The following is a 21,117-nucleotide window of genomic DNA, read 5'->3' as shown; positions in this document are numbered from 1 at the left end:
AAAGAGATTGATAGTAATAGCTAATGTGTTTAGTTATTGGGAAAGCAGGGCTAATGGCAAATAACTTGGACCATATGTGGTGGTATGTGCTTAAACACAATAATGTATTCATTTTTTCCACAGGATGCTATTAAATTATACATTTGCATTTAAAATGAGATAATTAACTTAACATAGCAATTGATTTAACTATGGTTTTCTTTCTTAGATTTTACTTTTCAAACTATGTAGGTTCAGCTGACATTATTTCATGCATTTATCTTGACATGTCTGGAGCTAATGTGGTCTATAAGATATACTCACCAGTATGTACATTGAAAATAGATAAAGAAAAAGTGCTTTCCCAGTGTAGTAATGACATTCTTATTGATTGAGTTAGCTGGTTTACATGAAATGGAAGCTTTTGAAAAAAAAAGAATCTTCAATAAAGAATTGAAAGAATTACATTGAAAAAAAAAAAATGTACCTCATTAAAATAGCAGTCAGTAATCAAAAAAGGTGTGCCATATGAGAACCATTTAATGTTATTTCTGTGGCATAAATGTCCCTAATATTGGCAAATCAGCATGGAGAAATTGATAATAACTCAACTTTAAACTGTAATTCATTGATGGTCCCTAAATAAAACCCCTGTGGTTATAAGGGAGGATTTGGACGAGAGCCTACCTTCCTCTGACTTCATACAGTTTGTGAAACTGAGTAAGATTATGACGCTGGCTCCAGAGTGAATGTGTGTCAACCTAAAAGCACTTCAATGTGGTCTGGTGTCTGTGGTGTGATGAGGTTACCACTTGCCAAGTAAAGAGATGTGGTTTGTTTTTCTCAAAATTTGTGATTTTTTTCTCTAAAATTTAGCACTTCACAGAGAATATCAACGTATTTTCTTTTAGATGAACAACTTTCATCTCGTAAGTCCTGTTTGTTTTTCTCTGGATATGATCACCCTTTCCCTACTCAGTTTTCAATTTGTTCTGTGTAACATGCAGTACTGTACTTCATGTTATCTTTTGATGCAGTCATCGAGCTCTCATGGTCAATTTAATAAAGCATATTTTACTTCCCCTTAATAATTGCAGTATCCAAACATATATGTTGATATCAGGCACAGATACTGAATTGTTTAGTTGTTAAACACCTTGAATGTACATCATTACACTGCCATTTCTGACTTTCAGTCTTTAACAGAGAATAAATCACAGAAAACACTTTTAGTAAGGTCACTTTTTTATTTCCATAATACAAAACTGAATGAATATAATGAATGCATGCAAATTGAAAGAAATCTAAGATAACCTAACAATGGCTGTACAGAGAATATTGGTCATATTGGAAAATCAAAAAGTTTACATTGTAAGTGTATCCATGTAATCTATGAGATATTCTTATCTTATAAACATGTATACTGTGATATTATGAGTTATCTTCTTGTTCTAGTTTCAGTGTCTGGTTTAGAGGATTTATATCCTGTACCATCTTTTTCTAGATGCATTATCTAGCCATCAGGTGTTTTTTAGTGTTTTTCTCAGGCCTCAAAAGAATGACAAAACATTTGGGGGCAAAAATGCAGAGCAGCAAGCCAAAACTAGATGCAAGGATTGCAAAAATCTCCACAGCAACAGTGTATTTCCCGGGAGAGCTAATGTACGCAGGGACAAAAGCTATCCAGACAGCACAGAAAATCAGCATGCTGAAGGTGATCAGTTTGGCCTCATTAAAGTTGTCAGGGAGTTTCCGAGCAAGAAAGGCTAAGAGGAGGCAGGTGCAAGCCAACAGACCAATGTAGCCCAAAACCAGAGAGAAGCCCACCACTGAGGACATGGCACACTCAAGGGTGACCTTTAACCCTGGAATAGTCAAGTCAGCTTGAGGCACAGGGGGGCTGAGGGACAGCCAAACAATACAGATGAAAACCTTAATGAAAAAAAACATTTTACAATGTTAGGGTAATGCAAGTACATTTTTTCATCGTGTTATTAAATAGATGCTTTGCAAATCTGACCTGGATACAGGAAAATAGGCAGACACTTCCTCTCTGTTGGCCTGGGCCAAACCACTTCATTAAGGATCCAGCACCAGGCCGAGCTGAGCGGAAAGCTGCAAGAACTACTATGGTCTTGACTTTAAGGCAGGAGACACAAAGTACAAAGCTGATCCCAAATGCTGCCTGCTGGAACCGACAAGTCCACACTGATGGACGACCAATGAACACCAGAGAGCACAGGAAGCAGAGCTTCAGCGACAGGAGAAGCAGGAAGCTCAGTTCTGAATTGTTGGCTCGCACCTGCAAATAGGAATTGGTATTGAATTGGTAATAAAAAGGCTAGAACATTAACAGCACAGAACAGATTAATTTAAAGTATTTTAAACATATATTTGCATATCAAGCAATGCAGCATTATATTATTTCAGAGTGAATATACTGTCCTACAACAAATTACAAATTAGTTTTACAAAATGTACTGTTTCTCTATCGCTTTAGTCTGGTTTCTTACCATAGGTGTTTGACGGTAGTAAATAAAAACTACAAACACAGCTGTTGTCACAGAGACACCAGACACAGCTACTGTGGCCAGGATAAAGCCCAATGTTTCATTAAAGGAAAGGAAGTCCAGCTGGCGAGGTACGCAGGCAGTTCGTTTAGCATTAGACCAAAACTCAGATGGACAACGCTCACAGATAAGGGAACCTGGGGAGGAGTAGGAAACATAGGAACACTGAGGATGACCTGAAATCATATTACAAAGTAAAGAATATCTTATGTGGTTATTTCTTTTTACCAGTGTGATTGCTTATCTCTCCTTCAGCACAAGGGATACAGTCAAAGCAGCAGAGAGGTTCTCCCTTCCTGTTGGCCTTTCGGAAACCTGGGGAACAGCCCTCACTGCACACTGAAACAGGCACCTAAACAACAAGTAAAACCGTATTCTTTAGTACAAAATATATTCTTCTAAACATTTGAACTGGAAAGACATTTTAGCCTTGATCAATTTCCCTGTTCCTTTCACCTGATTGGATCCTGTGTTCCACTGAATAGCTGACGGGTCAAGGTTGATGTCAAACCCGTCCACACGTCCAATCAAAACTAGTTTGAGTGACCCCTCAGGGGTGTTCTGCCAGTTAACAAGGTCGTACTTTGCTGGAGTGTTGCCCTCTTGAAAATAAAACATTTCCCCCTGTGGTGTGGTGAAATTCAAGTTGTTCAAGTGGTGCAACACCTGAAAGCAACACAATTGTAGTAAATATTTCTAAACCTAAAGGTAAATTACACAGCTGCATTTGTCACATAGAAAAACACTTTTACTCTTAATGTCCTCAATTAAAATGTGTTTTGAAATGGACATAGTTGTGTTTACCTCTATGGGTTTGATCTGTTTTGGAGAGGAGCAGGTGGAGCTGATGTTTCCAGGTGAGCTGTCTCTGTTGGGGCAGGACAGAAGGTTGTGGAGGGCGTGGGCTGAAGCATAAACAGCAAGATAAACATTATATGTCACTCTCAGTTGAGAGGTGTCAGTGAAGAGATTCTGCACTTCCTCCAGGGACTCTCTGCCACTGCACGGTGGAAGTGAAGCTTTCTGAGACAACCGGTCTGTGGGAGACGGTGAACTCGTAGAGAGTGGTGAGGCCCCAGGACTACAACCAAACACCATTTCCCAGAATTCCCATAAGAACTTATCATCAGGTCGTAAAGAGGGGTTCAAACCTCTGAGAAAATGTTCAAATCCAGGTATTGCTGAACTTCGAATTGCCACACCAAGAACACCACTAGCCACATTAGAAGTGATAGGATCTTGAAGCAGATTACCACTGGTGCTCCAAGCCTCACTGGCCAGAAACTGTTTATCAGTCACCTAGTGAAAGCAACACAAAAAGGTATAATGTTCCTCAAATGAGATTAGCTATTATTATTTACAGATTCAGTTCACAATGTAGTTTCAATTGCTCACATTTATGTTGGCGAGTTGCAGAAACAGCTCCCTCACATCTGTGTACCAGGTAAAGATCAGAATCACTTTTGCAGTTGAGGCCTGAATTGTGAGGGCTGCTCGTCTAGCATCCATCACAATGTTTTCCCTTTGCAGAGTCTCTATGAATGCCAGGCACACCCCTGCCCCCTGCGTCTCCTCCTGAAATACCTGCCATAAACAGTCGAAAGGAGCAAAAAACATCAGGTGAGAAAAGGTTTCAAATATTGTATTTAGGCAGATGTCTTATACAGATGCCATAACATTTATAATAGGACAAAATGAATAACCTTTATTGCCACATGGCCATAATCGTTGTTTGCTATCACTGCTCCAATCCAGGTCCAATTTAGGCGTATTGCAAGTTGGGCAATAGCCCGGGCTTGGTAAATATCACTGGGCATTGTCCTGAAGAAGTTAGGATACTGGAGCCTGTCACTTAGACAGGGGCAGCTGGCTGTGTAGCTCATCTACAGTAAAAGATAAAAAAGAAAAAATATATATATACATAAATAGATGTTCTAAAATCACACACTAGTTTATAATTTTCACAGAGAGAATGTGTTTCTTAAGAAGACTGTGTATGTTGTGAGGGCAACAAAATAAATATGAGAAAACATAAAAAACGTTCCTGGTAAATGTGGTAAATGTTTAACCACAGTGTTTGTGAAAGTTACAATTTAACATTAAGACAACAAATTGCATTTTTAAATCAGAATGTTTCAATTGTGGTTAAACTAAGCAGATGTATATGGTACCTACTAAAGGTATGGAGAGTGGCGCCAGGATTCTTGAGAGTATCATGGCTGTTATAGACGAAGAACCACCAATGATCAAAGGAACAGGCTGATCACCTGATGACATTATAAGATATAATACAATAACTTAACTGTTTTGAACACATTATTGCAGAGTTTCATTTCATTTGCCTATTATTATAAGAGTAGGATTTTCATTAGTACCAAACAATGTTAATGTGTACCTGTCCTTTCTCCGATCCCCTCTCCATACACAGAAGAATACTCTGGCGGAGCTGCTAAATCACAGGTAGCACTGTCTCCTCCAACCAGAGACAGTGCTGCCTGCATGGCCCAGGAGGGTAGGGCACAGCTATCACGAATACGGTAGCCCAGCTTCACACCTGGCAGCAAGCTGTTACTATGATTGATTTCCTCCAGCGCAAACACCATAGCATACATATACTGTAATGGAAGATATTCCAAACTGCATGAGAGGGATAGAGGAGAAAATATCATTCAAATGTGACTGTGAAGATGTGTAATCTGTGTTAAGAATAGGTGATACTTTTCTGTCAACATTAAAGAGGTAACTATAATAACATCCTTTTATCAAGAAAGATATATGTGAATGTTTAGACAAAAATAATAGTTAACTGCCTATTGAACTGATATGATTATTTTGTCAAATGCATATATATTATACAGTTTTCACAGTAGATAGAGCAGTTCAGAGTTTTACCCAGTGCAAGGTTTGTTGTGTGGCAGCTCGGTGAAGCCGTTGTCTATAGCTGGAGGATTGTGAAAAAGACTAAAGAGCCCACCAATTACTACATCTCCATCCTTGAACAGACCCTGATCGCTCGGTGTAGCCCACTGTGTACAAGTCACTGTCTGAACCATCTGTAATCCCAGCCTGAGCCCCAGCTGACTGCCCACCAGAAGCAGCAATGCGGCTGAGCACAGCCTCAGAGTGAAGAGCCAGGAGAACCAAGACATGGATGCAGCTGTTTTGGACACAACGTGTTCAGTTAGATAGATTCTCATTTGCACAACACACATAAAAAAGAGGCATAAGAAACAGTTAACAGTTCCTGAAATTCAAATATAATTAAATCCCTTTTATGCATCATTGAGACATTCCCCTGTAAATACAAATACATGTCAATGACAAAAAGTATATTACAAGAGATAACACTTGCACTGAATACGTACTTGACAAACTCCCCCTACTTCTCTGCACAACATCGATCTTGGTCTGTCTTTTTATAACATCTGTAAAGCCCATGGTGGCATGATATAAACAGGATGGCACTGAACCGAATAACTTCTCTCAAAGGTGAGAGAAAAACAATTATAAAATGACTGACTGCTGTTTGATACAGAAAGTACAGTATTTGCCTGGAGGGCAGTGACCGCAGATATCCCAATGGAGTTAGATTTTAATTCCCAACACTCAGAGCATGAATCCACAGGGCCACACCTCTCACACTTTGGTTCTGTTCTTTCAATTAAAGTTCATCATGACCTTTTGGAAAATGTTTTTGTTGCTAAGATAATTTGTGTGTGTTTATATCTGGAAAAGTTTCCAGAGCACCCATACACTTATTATTGCCAAAGAGAAAAATTAATGTCACAACAACTCTCTGCCAATTTCAAAGCAGCCCCAACATCTCAGGAGTGCAGCCATAAGCATCATAGGCCTGCCGGAGCATCTTGCGTTCATATGGCCAACACATAGCAGATAGCAACTTATACAGCAAAGAAACAGGCCAGTCATCACCATTATGACCTTTCAGTGTAGCTGGAAATTAAGGGAACCTGCTACATCTATGTAACTTAGCCCAATTTGTTTTGCTAAATGTCACCAATAGGCCATAGCACCAAGAATGGCATGTATCAGTAAAGGACTAAACAGAAAAACAATGGTAGGCCTAAAGGGAAATGGGTTGGGGAAGCAAGGCTGACTTTGCCCTGGTTTAAAACACTACAAGGTGATCTTGTCTGAGATGACTGTTTAAACTACAGGTGTACAAATGCTAATTTTAATTTTTTCTTCATTTTACAAGCACTTACATCCCTCTACACACTGGCAGAGAGGAGGCAAAGAGGGGAAGAAATAAGCTATGGTCATGCTTGTTGTTTTTCATTTTGCATCAGGGCTCACCTGCTACCAGCATTTGTTATTTACAGTAGATTAATTATTATTCTGTAGCTACATGAACTTAAACTCGTGGGACTGAGTGAACAATGTGGGCATTCAAAACAACCTGCTAAAGAAATTGCAATTAATGGCAAATCCTCACTGTGATTTACACAGGATCTGCCTTATAGATGTTAAAAGTAAACGTGAAGGAAAATATGAGGAGGGAAGGTAAAAATACTTTAGAGATACTTCATTCAGAATTGATATTATGCAACAGAAAAACACTTAGGGCAGGCCTTTGAAACCACTTTATGTTGTCTGAACAAAGTCCAGGTGACTCTTGTGAGAGATATTCTGGCTGGGGGATTAAACATTTAAAGATCATTGTTTCTAAGTTGATTTGATGGTAAATATTGCAAAACCTAGTTAAATGGTACATTCAGGGGCTGATTTTGTTTAAACATGTTTAGCAGGAACACATATTTGTATAATTGTCTTGTTGCTTGTTGAATATAAAAAGTTGGTTTCTGCAAAGTGCTTTGATCAACCTGCTCTAAAAGTCCTAATCACTTTCTCCTTTTGTTATTCTTTGTGAATATAGTGGACACATTATTTGTTTAGTTTTAGCACATGGGCTCACAGCTACTCTATATTATTATTTTAAGGGCAAATACTCTTAGTAGCTGTAGAGAATGAGACATATGTGGCACAGCTGTACAAGCCAATGTGATGTCAATGAAATGTCCATAACGAAGAAATGCAGAGATGAGGTATCAGGACATGGAGTTATACTTCCATCTAGTGGTTGGTACTTGGTACATGCAGTGGAACAATTATGTATATTTTGTTATCAACATAACATATGTTATGTCATTCCTTCTTTAAAGTGATTAGTGTTTCAACTGTATGTATTACTTTAAATGTGTGTATATTAATTGTAAATAAATGTATATTAAATATATTTTCATTTGGTGTAATTTTTATCAAAGATAGATTTTTTGAGAAAGCAACGAAGAGTTTATTCAAAACAGAAAAAGAGAACAACCAACCACAAAAATGCCATGAAAATAACTAACATCTTAGTAAGCTTAACATTTGTTGACATCTAAGAACAGAAAACATAAACTTATATATTACAATTTGAGCCATAATTATGTGTGGCTGAAAGGCGTTTATTAATTTCATAAAAGCAAATAAACAGTTTTAATTATATTGAAGAATTGACACACTTACACATGAACAATTGCATGACACCAGGCTGTGGAAAGTTGGTAGGCCATTTTCTCCACATGTTTAAAAAAGAGTTATAAGTTCACATTGACTGACATCAGACGAACTACCTTGCCATGAGGTGTTTCTTAGTGTTTTTCTCAGGCTTTAAAATTATTATGAAACATTTTGGGGCAAAAATGCAGAGCAGCAAACCATAGCTAGAAGCCAGGATTGCAAAAATCTCAACAGCGACAACATACTTTCCAGGAGAGCTAACATACGCAGGGACAAAAGCTATCCAGACCGCACAGAAAATCAGCATGCTGAAGGTGATCAGTTTGGCTTCATTGAAGTTGTCAGGGAGTTTCCGAGTAAAAAAGGCCAAGAGGAGGCAGGTGCAAGCCAGCAGACCAATGTAGCCCAAAACCAGAGAGAAGCCCACCACTGAGGACATGGCACACTCAAGGGTGACCTTTGACCCTTGGAAACCAAGGTCACGCTGAGGCACAGGGGGGCTGAGGGACAGCCAGGTAGCACAGATTATAATCTATATGAAAAAAACAAACAGTTAAGTGTTATTTTTTTACAACACGTTTAGAAAGGTTATCATTTTATGAATACAAAAATATTCGCACCTGTATGGATGTAAATAGGCAGACGCTTCCTCTCTGTTGGCCTGGACCAAACCACTTCATCAAGGCTCCAGCACCAGGCCGAGCTGAGCGGAAAACAGCAAGAACTACGAGGGTTTTGACCAGCAGGCAGGAGACACAAAGTACAAAGCTGATCCCAAATGCTGCCTGCTGGAACCGACAAGTCCACACTGATGGACGACCAATGAACACCAGAGAGCACAGGAAGCAGAGCTTCAGTGACAGGAGAAGCAGGAAGCTCAGTTCTGAATTGTTGGCTCGCACCTTGAGGTGAATCAGATTTACAGACAAAGAGGTGGTGATTTATACATTAATGTTTTATACACAAAAATGTGAAAGAATTTCAAATGAATACAACAATCTTTGTTTTATTATTCTGGTTTCTTACCACTGGTGTCTGACGGTAATAAAGAAAAAGAACAAACACGGCTGTTGTCACCGCTGCACCAGACACAGCTGCTGTAGTCAGAGTAATTCCTAAGGTTTCATTAAAGGAAAGGAAGTCCAGCTGTCGAGGGATGCAGGCAGTTTGTTCTACATTGGACCAAAACTCAGATGGACAACGCTCACAAAGAAGGGAACCTGGGAGAGGAAAAAGGAAAGAGGGAAGGAAAGTAAAACACAAAAAGGGAAATTAAAGTTGTCTTTTGTGGTTATTCCCTCACCAGTTTCATTGCTTATCTCTCCTTCAGCACATGGGATACAGTCAAAGCAGCAGAGAGGTTTTCCTTTCCTGTTTGCCTTTCTGGTGCCTGGTGGACAGCTCTCACTGCACACTGACACAGGCACCTAAACAACAAGCACAATAATGTTTTTCAATGCCATCTTGTAAATCAACGCTGGCGTTCATTTCAATAGCAAATATGTTAGTAGCCATGAGATAACTTGTTGATCTAACTACCTGATTCGATCCTGAGTTCCACTCAATTGCTGACTCATTAAGGTTGATGTCAAACCCGTCAACGCGACCAATCAAAACAAGTTTGAGTGACCCCTCAGGGGTGTTCTGCCAGTTAACAAGGTCGTACTTTGCTGGGATGTCAGCACCTTCGAAATAAAACATTTCCCCTTGTGGTGTGGTGACGTTTACTTTGTTCAAACTCTGCAACAGCTGAAAGTATCAAATGCTTAAGACACTGATGACATTTAAAATTATTAATTAAAACATGTATTGATAATATTCACTTTGTTTTCAAGAGCTATGACAGATAAGAGGACTTGGGTATAATTGTGTTTACCTCAAAGGGTTTGATCTGTTTTGAAAAAGAGCAGCTGGAGATCCTTCCAGATGAGCTGTCTCTGTTGGGGCAGGACAGAAGGCTGTGGAGGGCGTGGGCTGCAGCATAAACAGCAAGATAAACATTATATGCCACCCTCAGCTGGGAGGTGTCAGTGAAGTGATTCTGCACTTCCTCCAGGGACTCTCTGCCGCTGCACGGTGGAAGTGAAGCTTTCATAAGGGACTTGTTGGAAAGAGATAAAGTAGAAACATTTAACCGATTGTTCAATTTCTTTAGTGGAGACAAATATGAAGACAGAGGCACTGCCTGTGATTGTGTAGCTCCTGGACTGCATCCAAACTCCATTTCCCAGAATTCTCGTAAGAAATCATCATCAGGACGACGAGTTGGGTGCAAACTCCTGAGATAGTTTTCAAATCCGGGTATTTTTGAACTTCGAATCGCCACACCAAGAACACCACTGGCCACTTTAGAGATGGCAAGATCTTTGAGAATTTCATCACTTGTGCTCCAAGCCTCACTGGCGAGAAACTGTCTGTCTGTCACCTACAGTAAAAGCAAATTAAAATCCAATGACATTTTTTTTTAAACAAACAATATATTTCTTTAGTGATGAACACATAGGGATATATACAAATCCATGCCAGTTGCTCACATGTATCTTTGCTAGTTCCAGAAATACTTTCTTTACATCTGTATACCAGCAAAATATCAGAATGACCTTCGCAGTCGAAGCTTGGATTTTGAGGGCTGCACGTCTGGCGTCGATTAAAATAGTTTCTCTGCCAACAGTCTCTATGAACTCCAAACACACCCCTTTCCCCTGAGTCTCTTTCTGAAATGTCTAAAGGTCAAAACAAGAAAAATGCATACATGTTTTGTAATCTGTATTCTATACTGTATGTAAGAAAACAGTGGGAGTGTTTTTATCAGGCAATTTATAGTACAATATGCAGTAATAACAAAAACATACACACCTGTATCGCCAAATTACCATAATCATTGTTTATAACCACGGCTCCTATCCAAGTCCAGCGGAAGCGAATGGCCAGTTGAGCCATGGCCCTGGCTTGGTATAAATCACTGGGGATTGTTCTGAAGACGTTGGGAAACTTGTATCTGTCACTAAGACAGGGGCAGCTTGCCAAGTAGCTGATCTGAGAGAAACAAGTAGGAACATATTATTTCACACTGCTTTTCACAACAACACAGACTACTGTGTATAACATCTCTTGTTGTTAAATACCAACTATGTGCAATATGTGCAATATGTGCAATATATATATATATATATATATATATGTGCCGTTAAAACTGTGCTACTAAATCCTCAGAACTGTTACAGGATGTGTATTTTTGTAAAATGTGTAACTTTTTTATTATAATTAATTGTTTTATCTTTAGTACTTTTTGTATGCATGCTTAGGTAACATTAAGCTGTCTTTGGCTCTTTTCTGCTGTAACAATGTACATTTCCCCTCTGTGGGACTAATAAAGGTATTCTGATTCTGATTCTGATTTAATTTCAATTAAAATGTTTTTAAAATAGCATCTCCCTCTTGATGTGCATACAAAAGTGAATCAGAAGTTCATCGCTCCAGGTTAATCAACTCACAAGTGGCACAGAGAGAGGCCCCAGGATCCGGGAAAGAATTAGGGTTGTTGTTGACGACGCAGCACCAATAAGCAAAGGAACAGACTGACCACCTGATAGCATTTCACAAATAAATACATTAAGACAATGTTTTTAAAATATAAAAAAAATACTTAGTAAATGATATCAAGTCATACCTGCTTTCTCTCCAGGTTGATCATAAGTTGCAGAACTAGTAGAGGCTGTTGAGTTGCAGCTGTGTGCGTCTCCTCCGATCAGTGACAGAGCGGATTGCAGAGCCCAGAGAGAATTGAAACAGCTATCCAGTAAACGGTAGCCAAGCTTTACTCCTGGTAGCAGGGTGCTGTTACGATTGATTTCCTCCAAGGCAAACACCATAGCATATGTATTTTTTAAAGACATTAAATCTAAACTGAGAGCATAGGAAAAGAAAGGAATAGTGAATAATGTAAACAAAATTTAAAAAACTGTGAATGAACATGGTCAGAATTGTAAAAGCTGTTAATGTCCAAAAATGTAATATATACCAACATCATGTTTTTCAATCAAAAATATCCAATTATTTTACTATAATAAAAAAATGCTTATCTCAGATACATGCACATTTAACATGTTTTATCAATAATTGGATAAAACATGTTTCATTATTCTATAACTTTTTTTCAAACAAAAAAGTTAAACAAATTATTTGTAAAGTTGTGATGTTGACAGACAATTTAAAAAATGCAGACAATGTGCAGAAAAACAACCACCATACATTCAGTATTACCCAGTGCAAGGTTTGTAATGAGGCAGCTTGGTAAATCCTTGCTCTACAGCTGATGGTGTGTAATATAGATTAAAAAGTCCACCAATAACCATATCTCCATCCTGGAAATTGCTCTTGCTGCTCGTTGCTGCCCACTGGGTGCACTGTACTGCCTGGACGACCTCCAGCCCTGTCTGTCGGCCCCCTACACTGATAAGCAGCAGGTAGAGGGCTGAGGATGGCCACCGAGTGAGAAGCCATGGGAACCAAGACATCGATGCAGCTGTTCTGAACATTTTACACATACAGGTAATTGTTATCTGAATGTGGGATTATGCATCAATACATTGAGTCTGTGCAAATCCAAGACACATCAAAGCCACTTAATCAACCCTGACGATAGATTGAATACAAATTAAAAAGAAACGACACCTCATGGACAACAGTTCCTGGTACAAAAGAAAGATCCCATTAAATCTGCATGTCCAAATGTAACATCATAGCCTCATGCCAGTAACCTGCGAAAAGAGGACACTATAAACAGAAACATGTTTCGTTTGGTAAAAGACTCCAATAACAAGGTTACTATATTAAATGAATGGTATCTTGACTAACACACAACCACACCCCCATTTAGCTCAAGTAAGGTGTTGATGTGAGTGTTTATAACAGGTGTAAAGCGTTTTGCAGGGAAGTAAAACTGATGACACAATCCACAATTATTCATCTCTAGAGTGATAGTGGAAAATGCAAGTGATTAGCGTGCAAGTTGTGGGTGTTGTAGGTGTGTACAGTGTTTTTCCTATAGATAGTACCGTATGATGTATTTTGAATGACCTCAGGTAACTGGGATAATGTACCTTAAGTGAAATGTTTCGGGAGGCTGCTTATTCTTTTTCTTAATGAGCTGAAAAGTGAGCATGAAAGAATAAACCAACTCTAAGTATATTTTTCTTTTAGATTTCTCAGGAATATTACACTGTCAGACCCAGTACTGGGAATTGTTTACCCAGAGCAACAGGTGTGCCATTTGTCAGCCCTATTACACAGTAATTTCATGAGCAATTACATCCCATTATGTGCCAAGGTGGCATATGGGGAAAGAGGCTGTTTGTGACTTCAAACCAATACATTTTGAGCTTGAGCTAATTATCAGTTGTATGTTCTGTGTATAGCGTTTTCAGATAAACAGGAAAAAAACATGGAATTTGTTGAAATCAAGTATTTCAATGTTTTATTGCATTGGTAAGAAAAAGCTCACAGTCCTCCGATGAGCAAAATGACAAAGAGAAAAGGATGGCGTAACACTGAAACAATAAAAAATAAAAACTCACCTCAGTTACTGTAGTCACTGTATTTTCATTTCTTCAAGTTCTAATAAAATTAAACAACTGTTACCAACAAGAGCTTAATTTTGCAGTCTGTATCAAAGCAATTATAAAATAAAATAACAACTTTCAACTTCAAATGTTTAATAGTTTGCAATCCTTTTTCTTTTTCAAATGTTGGAAATCATAGAAAACACCAAGTCCAAGCATGGAAGTTTATGTACTGTATTGCAACTAATACAAACACGCCTATGTCCTCTGTTTATCCAACTCTTTTTCTGTGCAAATGTTGGGCGATGCAACATCTATTGTATACATTTGTGCATAGTCATGCTTGACATGTTCACAGGTAACATGCACAAACATAAATGTACAGTTAGAGTTTGTTCTCAACTAAAACCCATCTCAGATTAAAAACAATGACAGAAATGTTAACACATAACACAATTAAAGGAATACCACTAAAAAGAGAAGGAAGACTTACATTTTATCTTTGAAAGGAGGAACCCCATCTATTAAATGTAGCTGTTGGATTATACTACACATTCACATAATACATAGAAAGACATTCCCTCTCTTTTTTTTGCTTCATAGTCAATTTACACATTTTTGACAGTACATCACAGGGACTAAGAGAACACATATGTGTACAATCAGTCTAGGAAGCCATTTGGAAGGAAATTAAAGTCCCAAAGTACACACACATCAAGCAGAATATAGACAATAGACTGCCAGACTAGAAAGACCATTCACTATTGAATAGTGGACATTTCATACAGGAAATTCATGCTGTCAGATCCAACCCTGGAATACATGTGAGGTCTCGCTTACATTGTACAGACCGTATCTTTCTCTAGAAAAAGCCCAGGTTAAGATTTATTCGACGGTTATAATGAAAACCTACTGGTCTGTGAACATTGGAACAAACAACAGTGTGTATTCATTTCCTAGATCTTCTGGCTTTTGGTATTGAACATTATCAAGAATCATTGCTTGATTGTTAAACTTATTTAAGGTTATGGTCAGAGTTACAGTCGAAGCAGAAAGTACACCTCCGGCTCTGACGCAGAGTGGTTGGCATCACCAGGTGGAAGAGAGTCATCTGTATAGTACCGATCTCCATAATGATCCCTGTTTCCATAACGTAATGATGTACAGGCTCCTTCAGGAAGTCCCCTGTCCTCCAACTGACCAAGGTAGCCTGCTATGTAAGAACCAGTGGAGTGTCTGTTAGCTGGTGGATTATGTGAGGCTGGTTTATTCCTCAATACCACTCCACCGATGCTGGAGGTACTATTGATCATCACACCTGCCCTTGGCTTTAGAGCCTCTTGCTGTCTTTCGCGAGCCCGACTATTGATGTGACGCACTCGGCTTTGGCTCCGTGAAGATAGACGCCGGGTAAGGGGGGGAGGTGAATCATCTACATCCCTAGGAACAACAGGAGCTACACTGGTTGCCTGTGGCTGTGACAGTGGGGGTTTTGCTGCCTGACACAACTGAGGAGGTTGGGGTATATCTCTGTCACAGTCATCCACTTCTAAACTGACCAGTTTACGCAGCTGTTCTGTGAGTGGATCGCAAGACTGTGATTGGAAAGTTACTTCCCCCATGGCGCCCACCCTCTTTTGCTTTCTCATATTTGGAGTGATAAAACTGCGGCTAATGATGTGGTATTTGCTCTGGAAGTTGCATGATATGTCTTCAGAGGTCAGGTCTCCCAGGGACTTGGACTTACATGGGCTAGGAGCTTTGGGGTCTATTGTACCAGACTGGGGTCGAGTTGGTACATGGCCTACATTTAAATGCAGAGAATGTCTGGATTCAGGCTGTGACTGATTCTTTGTAGTAGCAAGCGAAACCTTATGGCTCGATGAATGAGTTGGTGTGTATGATTGTGGTAGACTTTGGCAGTGTGGCTGGGTGTTTTGAGAAGACTCTGATGAGGGCGTAATGCAGTCATAGTCCAGATGGCTGTACACTGGATCACAGTCTGATGAAGGAAGATATAGGCCTCTGTCTCTACTGATGTTTGTAGACAGGGCAGATTGGCCAGGGAGACATTCAGAAGTATGCCTTACTCGCTCCATCTCCGTCTGTTTATACCCTAGCCAATCTTGATGAGGCCGGTTTGGTATCTGGCTGCCACTATAGCTCATCTGTTGATTGGAGGAACTGCTGAAGTCTCTGCTGTTGTTAAAGGCATCAGAATTATTTTGAGAAACTGGGAAGATGTTCTGACGCAGCGGACTAGGATTGGAGGCTCTACAGTTGATGGGTCTGTGAAGCTGGGAGTTGCTCTGGTGATGATAGGAAGGTTGATTCATTGGGGAAGGACACTGTGAAAATGCATGTGAGGGGTACTGCTGTTGAGGATAGCGGTGTGACGAAGGCTGCCTTTGTTGGTAATAGTTTGGAGTGGACTCGTGGTTTTCATAAATAGCCTGTCTTTTGGTTGGACTTATGAGTCCCTCCCGTTGGCTGCCATTTCTTGTCATAATGTCCAATGGATCCTCATCGACATTTGTCTCTACTTCTGCAAAAGCATTCCCAGCTGAATCATGGTGGAACTGGAATTGGTTGTTGTTTACTGAGGAGCCTATGTACCTTTTAGAAGTACCCTGCTCTTTCTCTGGTACTAATGCTAGTGCTGGGGGATCATACACTTCCTCGTATACACTTTCCTCTGCCTCCTCAATTTTTTCACTGCCAGCTCGTTTTCTGTTCATATCCTCCCAGCTCACATTGTGCCCTTTCCTTGAACCCTGGAACACCTTCGCTGGAGAGGAACCCAAGCTGTTTGAGGACGTGCTTTCCCCAGCGTCTGCCTGGACATGGACCGTCTGTTTGTGAAGGTTGTACACCGATACAGGCAACAGCACTTCCTCATCCAGAATGGTGTATACATCCTCTAGCTCTGCAGTCTCTGGGCTGGACAGGACAGCCTGGGAAATCTTACGTGGTGAATGGATTTCATGATTTGTTTTTTGAGCAACTTTTTGGGGACTTGTTAGATGTTTCCTGTAATTAGATGCAGTACTTGTATTCAGAGGAGACCTTACATCTCGTAGATCTTTAGGGGTGGTAGGCCTGACGTTTGATTGGCGGAAAGGGGTATGATCATGAGATGATGTGTGGGAATCATTCTGTTCAACAGTTCTTTCAAATTGACCAATCAGAGCAGAAATAGAGCCACATGTGTCTTGCTCATTGTCCAAGGACACAGCATCAATGAGTCTGGAGATGGTGCTGTCATGCAAAGAGATGGGACTCTTCAGATTGCAGTCCCCACTGATAGGGGAAAGAGGGTGCAAAGAGGAGGGGTTCGAGGAAGAGGATGCTGAGATTGAAGGAGCAGATGTGCCTGTTGTGCTATTTGATGATGTTTCTGGTTTATCTGATTTCATCGGGCTGTTCCAGGAAGGTGAGACACAACACTTTCTCTCTTGTCTTGTTGAGATGTTATTCGGTTTATTGACTCCACTTTCTTTAGACTGGTAATTGGCATAATCCTCTTCCTTACTCACTTCTCTTCCACCAATAACTAGATAAGAAGCCTCCTCTGATTGGTCACATTCTTTTTTTCTATTGATGTACGTCATAGAAGGGGAAGAGATGTTTGTTTGAAAAGAGAATGACGATTCGAGGAAAGGGTCCAAAGAGGAAGACCTTGGCCTGTTGAAGGGGCAACCTCCTGTGAACACAGATAATTGAACAACACGATTAGTATAAATAGGCTGATATCATTTTAAGAAGAACACCAAGCCAACCAACGATTACATGAAGACAATTAACAGTCCAGCCAATACAAGGCAATAGCAATACACAGACAAATGGATCACCAAGTACGACTGTGAAGGGGAAGCTGGAAAATGAGGCTGTGGAGTTTTTTGAAAATAGGAGAAATCCATGTTTGTGGACATCAGATTAGGAAAGAGATGGTCTCATGGGATTGGTTTGGTCAAATGGGATCAAATGACACAGCAATATACTTCTCAGACCACTTTTGGACAAAATACACTGGGAGGACGCAATACTGGTATGTTTTGGACGATGCAACCTTCAGACAATAGGTATTTTAGATTACCTGGAGGATTATCCTAGTCAGTTCTCTACTATAAAGAAAAGCACAACAAATGAAGATGGGACAGAAAAGGCATGTTAAGGTATTGTGGAGAGAAGGCTGTTGTATGTCAGTTCACATGGTTACTGTACATGCATTTTACATAATTGTAGCAGGATAAGAAAAAAGAAAAGAAAAAAAAACATTTTACATTGGTCAATCTGCAATATAAGTAATGCTAAATGCTGCTTCAAGACATGTAAACTACATGCATTCAATCACAACAAAGAGAACAAACATTTTGTCCAACAGTTTAAAGAAATGACTTCAATACCACAGCATAATTGTTACCAAGGCAAATAAAGACATGACATAGTTGTTGTTATTGGTTTGTGTTAGATAATGAAACACACATTTGACTAAATCCCTATCATAATAGAATTCTTAATTCTTTGACTGAGATGATGAAAGAAAAATACCCACCGATGCCTGAGTCTGAGCCAATATCATGCAGTTCCTTGTCTGGGGAGCAGATGGATAACTGCCCTTGCATAAGCCTGTCTAAGGGCATGGAGATAGGTCTGTGGTTGAGGGGGACTCGTGGCTGGCTGAAACGCTTCTCCACAACTCCTTCCTTCCCTGACATGCCCTCTGCTCTTGCTTCTGCTCCCATGCCGTTCTTTTGGTCTGAAATTGAAGCCACTGACTCTGATAGCCCCATCTTTGTCTTCTTTCGTCCCTTTGCTGGGGCACTTGCTGTGCGTCGCAGGAGGTGATCACTGATAGAGCGTTTCCGAAGGCCACCTGAGTTTGTATCCACAGAAGACTTGGACGAGCGGTTAAACAAACCTCGGATACCTCGCAGCTGATGACCCTGAGAGCAAGAGGAACAGACCAGAAAAATAAATGAGAAGCGGAAAATACATAAAGATAAAAGCGTTTATCAATCAAGATGCACTTTGAACATAGACTGAACACAACTTTAATGTTAATGTTCACAGCAAATGTTAACCATTGCATGCTTTTAAATGTATTGCCTGTAGATGGCACCCTTACTCCTCAAGTTACAACAACAAACAATATGAAGGAAGCTGTTGAGGATTATGCATGCATCTTTGTTGAAAATGAGACATCCAAAAATGATTTAATTAATACATAAAAATGACCTTATCAGAAATCTGTATGGATCAGATAATCAATGTCACACACAAGTCATTGGAGATACAGCAGGACACAAACTGCAGTTTTGCATCATGCATTGCTGTTTCATGCAGCACCAAACAGAGCCTGAGAGCATCAGGATACCTTGTTAGATCCTAGAAAGTGCATTATGGTAAAGCTGGGGTTCAGGACTAGAGGGCTCCACTAAAAAGACAAAGGATTGAGCTTAAGTGGAAGGATGTGTATTCTTTTCCAGTTTAACTCAGTTGAGAAAAAGGTTTAACGGGGGGATGCTGCAATGAACAGGCTGTACAGCACTTACCTTTCCATAGACATCGTGCACTGACACATGCACAAAGATGGAAGCCTCGGTCAGCCCCTCCAAGTAAACATGTCTGTAACCTGTTGTTAGAGATAAAGGGAGAAACCATGTGAGTGAGAGGGAGTCAAAGAAAGATGTCAGCTGTTAACAGACTGGTGATTGTAGAAGGAGAGGGCATCAGGAGTTCAGGGATATCTCTGATGGATGTAAATAACAAAAATAACTCACCAAGCCACAGGTATTTTACTATACATTTCATGGTTCACTAAACACAGGAAAATGTGGCCCATAACCATAGCAATGACCATGGAAAATCATTTGTTTATGTGTTAGGGAGTCAAAGCTATAAGAAGTGTAATTCCCAGTAAATACTGTGCACCACTAAAGTTATTCACATACAAAAAGTTCACTTTTTTTCCCAAAAAAAAAAACGGAAACACTGAAGATGTCTGCACATACCAGGCATCAGGCTGCTGAATGCAACGGTCCGTTGTCCAATAAAGTCCCGTCCAATTGGGTCATGGTCCCATACAAGGAAACGCACCAAAACCACCTCAGCCATGTGAAGGGTGAAGGACAGAGTCTCCTCCCATACTGGATTAAAACCTGAGGAAAAAACACACATAGCATTTGTTCATTATAATCGGGAGGTGTTTCATCAGTATATAATTACAGCATGTATTATACAAAACAGAAAAAGAGGAAAGATGGAAAGATGAGGTTTGTGTTTTTCATGGATCAATGCTTTGCACACTAATCTCATAATTGAGCTCCCAGGGCTCAATAACCTTTCCAAGAGGAGGCTTCTCCCTTTCCCCTGCCGGGTGCCCTCATCTGTGTTAGGGGTGACACCAGCAGATCCCTTGGTTCTGCTTCCTGTATGCTTCCATTAATGAATTCTGTGGCCATGGTTTCATTTCTCTTCTGTAATCTTTTTTTTTTTTTTTTTAAATGATGGCACTACAGTAATTATTAGAAATTTGCCAAGATAAGATGGTTAGATTTCACCTACTGTTAAGATGTGAACATAACATTGACATTAAGAGGATATGGCATACTTAAACGTTCTTATAATATCATTTAAAGCTGCCATAAAGCTGACTTTTTAAGAGAACATTTTGCTGTGATTGAATTAGTGGTGTTATGTTGTTCATGTTAATCTGTGTGTGTCTTACCGTTGTCATCAACAACTCGTGTTTGTTCCTTGCAGCAATCAATTGGCAGGCCGATGATCTCTACTTCGACGAATGGATCAATAATCTGATGGAGGAGAGATGGCAACAAATACATTCAAATATTTTATTTTATAATGCTGGAAATATTTCTGAGTAGAGCAAGTTGAACATTTCTCAGTAGTCAAGCATTATAGTGCTTGAGTGCATGTGTGTGAAAAGGATAGATGGAGAGTTATTGTGTGACTGGTGTGTTTATACCTCTCCACGGTCACCCAGCATGGAGTCTGGTGGTTTGGGCAACTGCTGTCCACTAATGATCTTGAGGATGAGTTGCTTCTTGGGGTAGGCTGGGAGCGGGTCATCACTGAATGGGTTGAAGGAGCCTGGAGGGAATGAAAGACCGCAGAGCGAGATGGATTTATGTCATCAGTCAATCCTTAAATCCAATCCTCTCTCATTGATCTCTTTGTTCTGGTTATATGCAATACTTATATACAAAATGAAGGGTGAAACAGATGTAAACACACATTTATGTAAATTATTAGATTATATTTACATGTGAGGCTATAGTCACATTACATAATAGTTTGCACACTTCATGGACAGTAGTAAATATAATTGTGTATGCTTTCAGCAAGCATTGCATCGTAAGAATTGTGCAGCAAGCTGGGGCTTTGTTCCTAGTCGGATCTCTAAAATCAAACAGTATAAAAGTACTGAAATGAAGATGAGATCATTAGGTAAGATCTTCTAA

At 39.8% G+C, this 21,117-nt stretch overlaps 3 protein-coding genes across 3 annotated transcripts in view; all 3 read right to left on the bottom strand.

The window, feature by feature from the left end:
- Positions 1-1,488: 1,488 nt before the first annotated feature.
- Positions 1,489-5,987, bottom strand: LOC117469026 (extracellular calcium-sensing receptor-like). Its single transcript, XM_034113420.1, has 12 exons — positions 5,915-5,987; positions 5,442-5,706; positions 4,945-5,186; positions 4,725-4,816; positions 4,253-4,432; positions 3,945-4,133; positions 3,354-3,848; positions 3,006-3,215; positions 2,778-2,901; positions 2,493-2,686; positions 1,991-2,281; positions 1,489-1,911 (listed from the first exon to the last, which is right to left on the bottom strand). Exons 1-12 carry the CDS (start codon positions 5,985-5,987, stop codon positions 1,489-1,491), a joined length of 2,778 nt encoding a protein of 925 aa, XP_033969311.1.
- Positions 5,988-8,181: 2,194 nt separating this feature from the next.
- LOC117468962 (extracellular calcium-sensing receptor-like) lies at positions 8,182-11,944 on the bottom strand. Its single transcript, XM_034113349.1, has 11 exons — positions 11,800-11,944; positions 11,567-11,658; positions 10,929-11,108; positions 10,607-10,795; positions 10,255-10,497; positions 9,949-10,173; positions 9,612-9,821; positions 9,376-9,499; positions 9,099-9,292; positions 8,693-8,974; positions 8,182-8,604 (listed from the first exon to the last, which is right to left on the bottom strand). Exons 1-11 carry the CDS (start codon positions 11,942-11,944, stop codon positions 8,182-8,184), a joined length of 2,307 nt encoding a protein of 768 aa, XP_033969240.1.
- A 1,577-nt stretch (positions 11,945-13,521) lies between these two features.
- Positions 13,522-21,117, bottom strand: part of plch1 (phospholipase C, eta 1) — a 57,264-nt gene continuing 49,668 nt past the window's right edge. The window contains exons 18-24 of the mRNA XM_034112961.1: positions 20,622-20,746; positions 20,364-20,448; positions 19,648-19,794; positions 19,189-19,268; positions 19,011-19,070; positions 18,189-18,579; positions 13,522-17,336 (exon numbers count right to left, since the gene is read on the bottom strand). Of these exons, the coding sequence (XP_033968852.1) occupies positions 14,671-17,336; positions 18,189-18,579; positions 19,011-19,070; positions 19,189-19,268; positions 19,648-19,794; positions 20,364-20,448; positions 20,622-20,746 (3,554 nt within the window). The 3' untranslated portion in view covers positions 13,522-14,670. The remainder of the gene's footprint in view (positions 17,337-18,188; positions 18,580-19,010; positions 19,071-19,188; positions 19,269-19,647; positions 19,795-20,363; positions 20,449-20,621; positions 20,747-21,117) is intronic.

This window comes from Trematomus bernacchii, unplaced genomic scaffold, assembly GCF_902827165.1.
Source record: "Trematomus bernacchii unplaced genomic scaffold, fTreBer1.1, whole genome shotgun sequence".
NCBI lineage: Eukaryota > Metazoa > Chordata > Actinopteri > Perciformes > Nototheniidae > Trematomus > Trematomus bernacchii.
The sequence above is the reverse complement of the archived record's forward strand: the minus strand, read 5'-3'. Positions and strand labels throughout refer to the sequence as shown.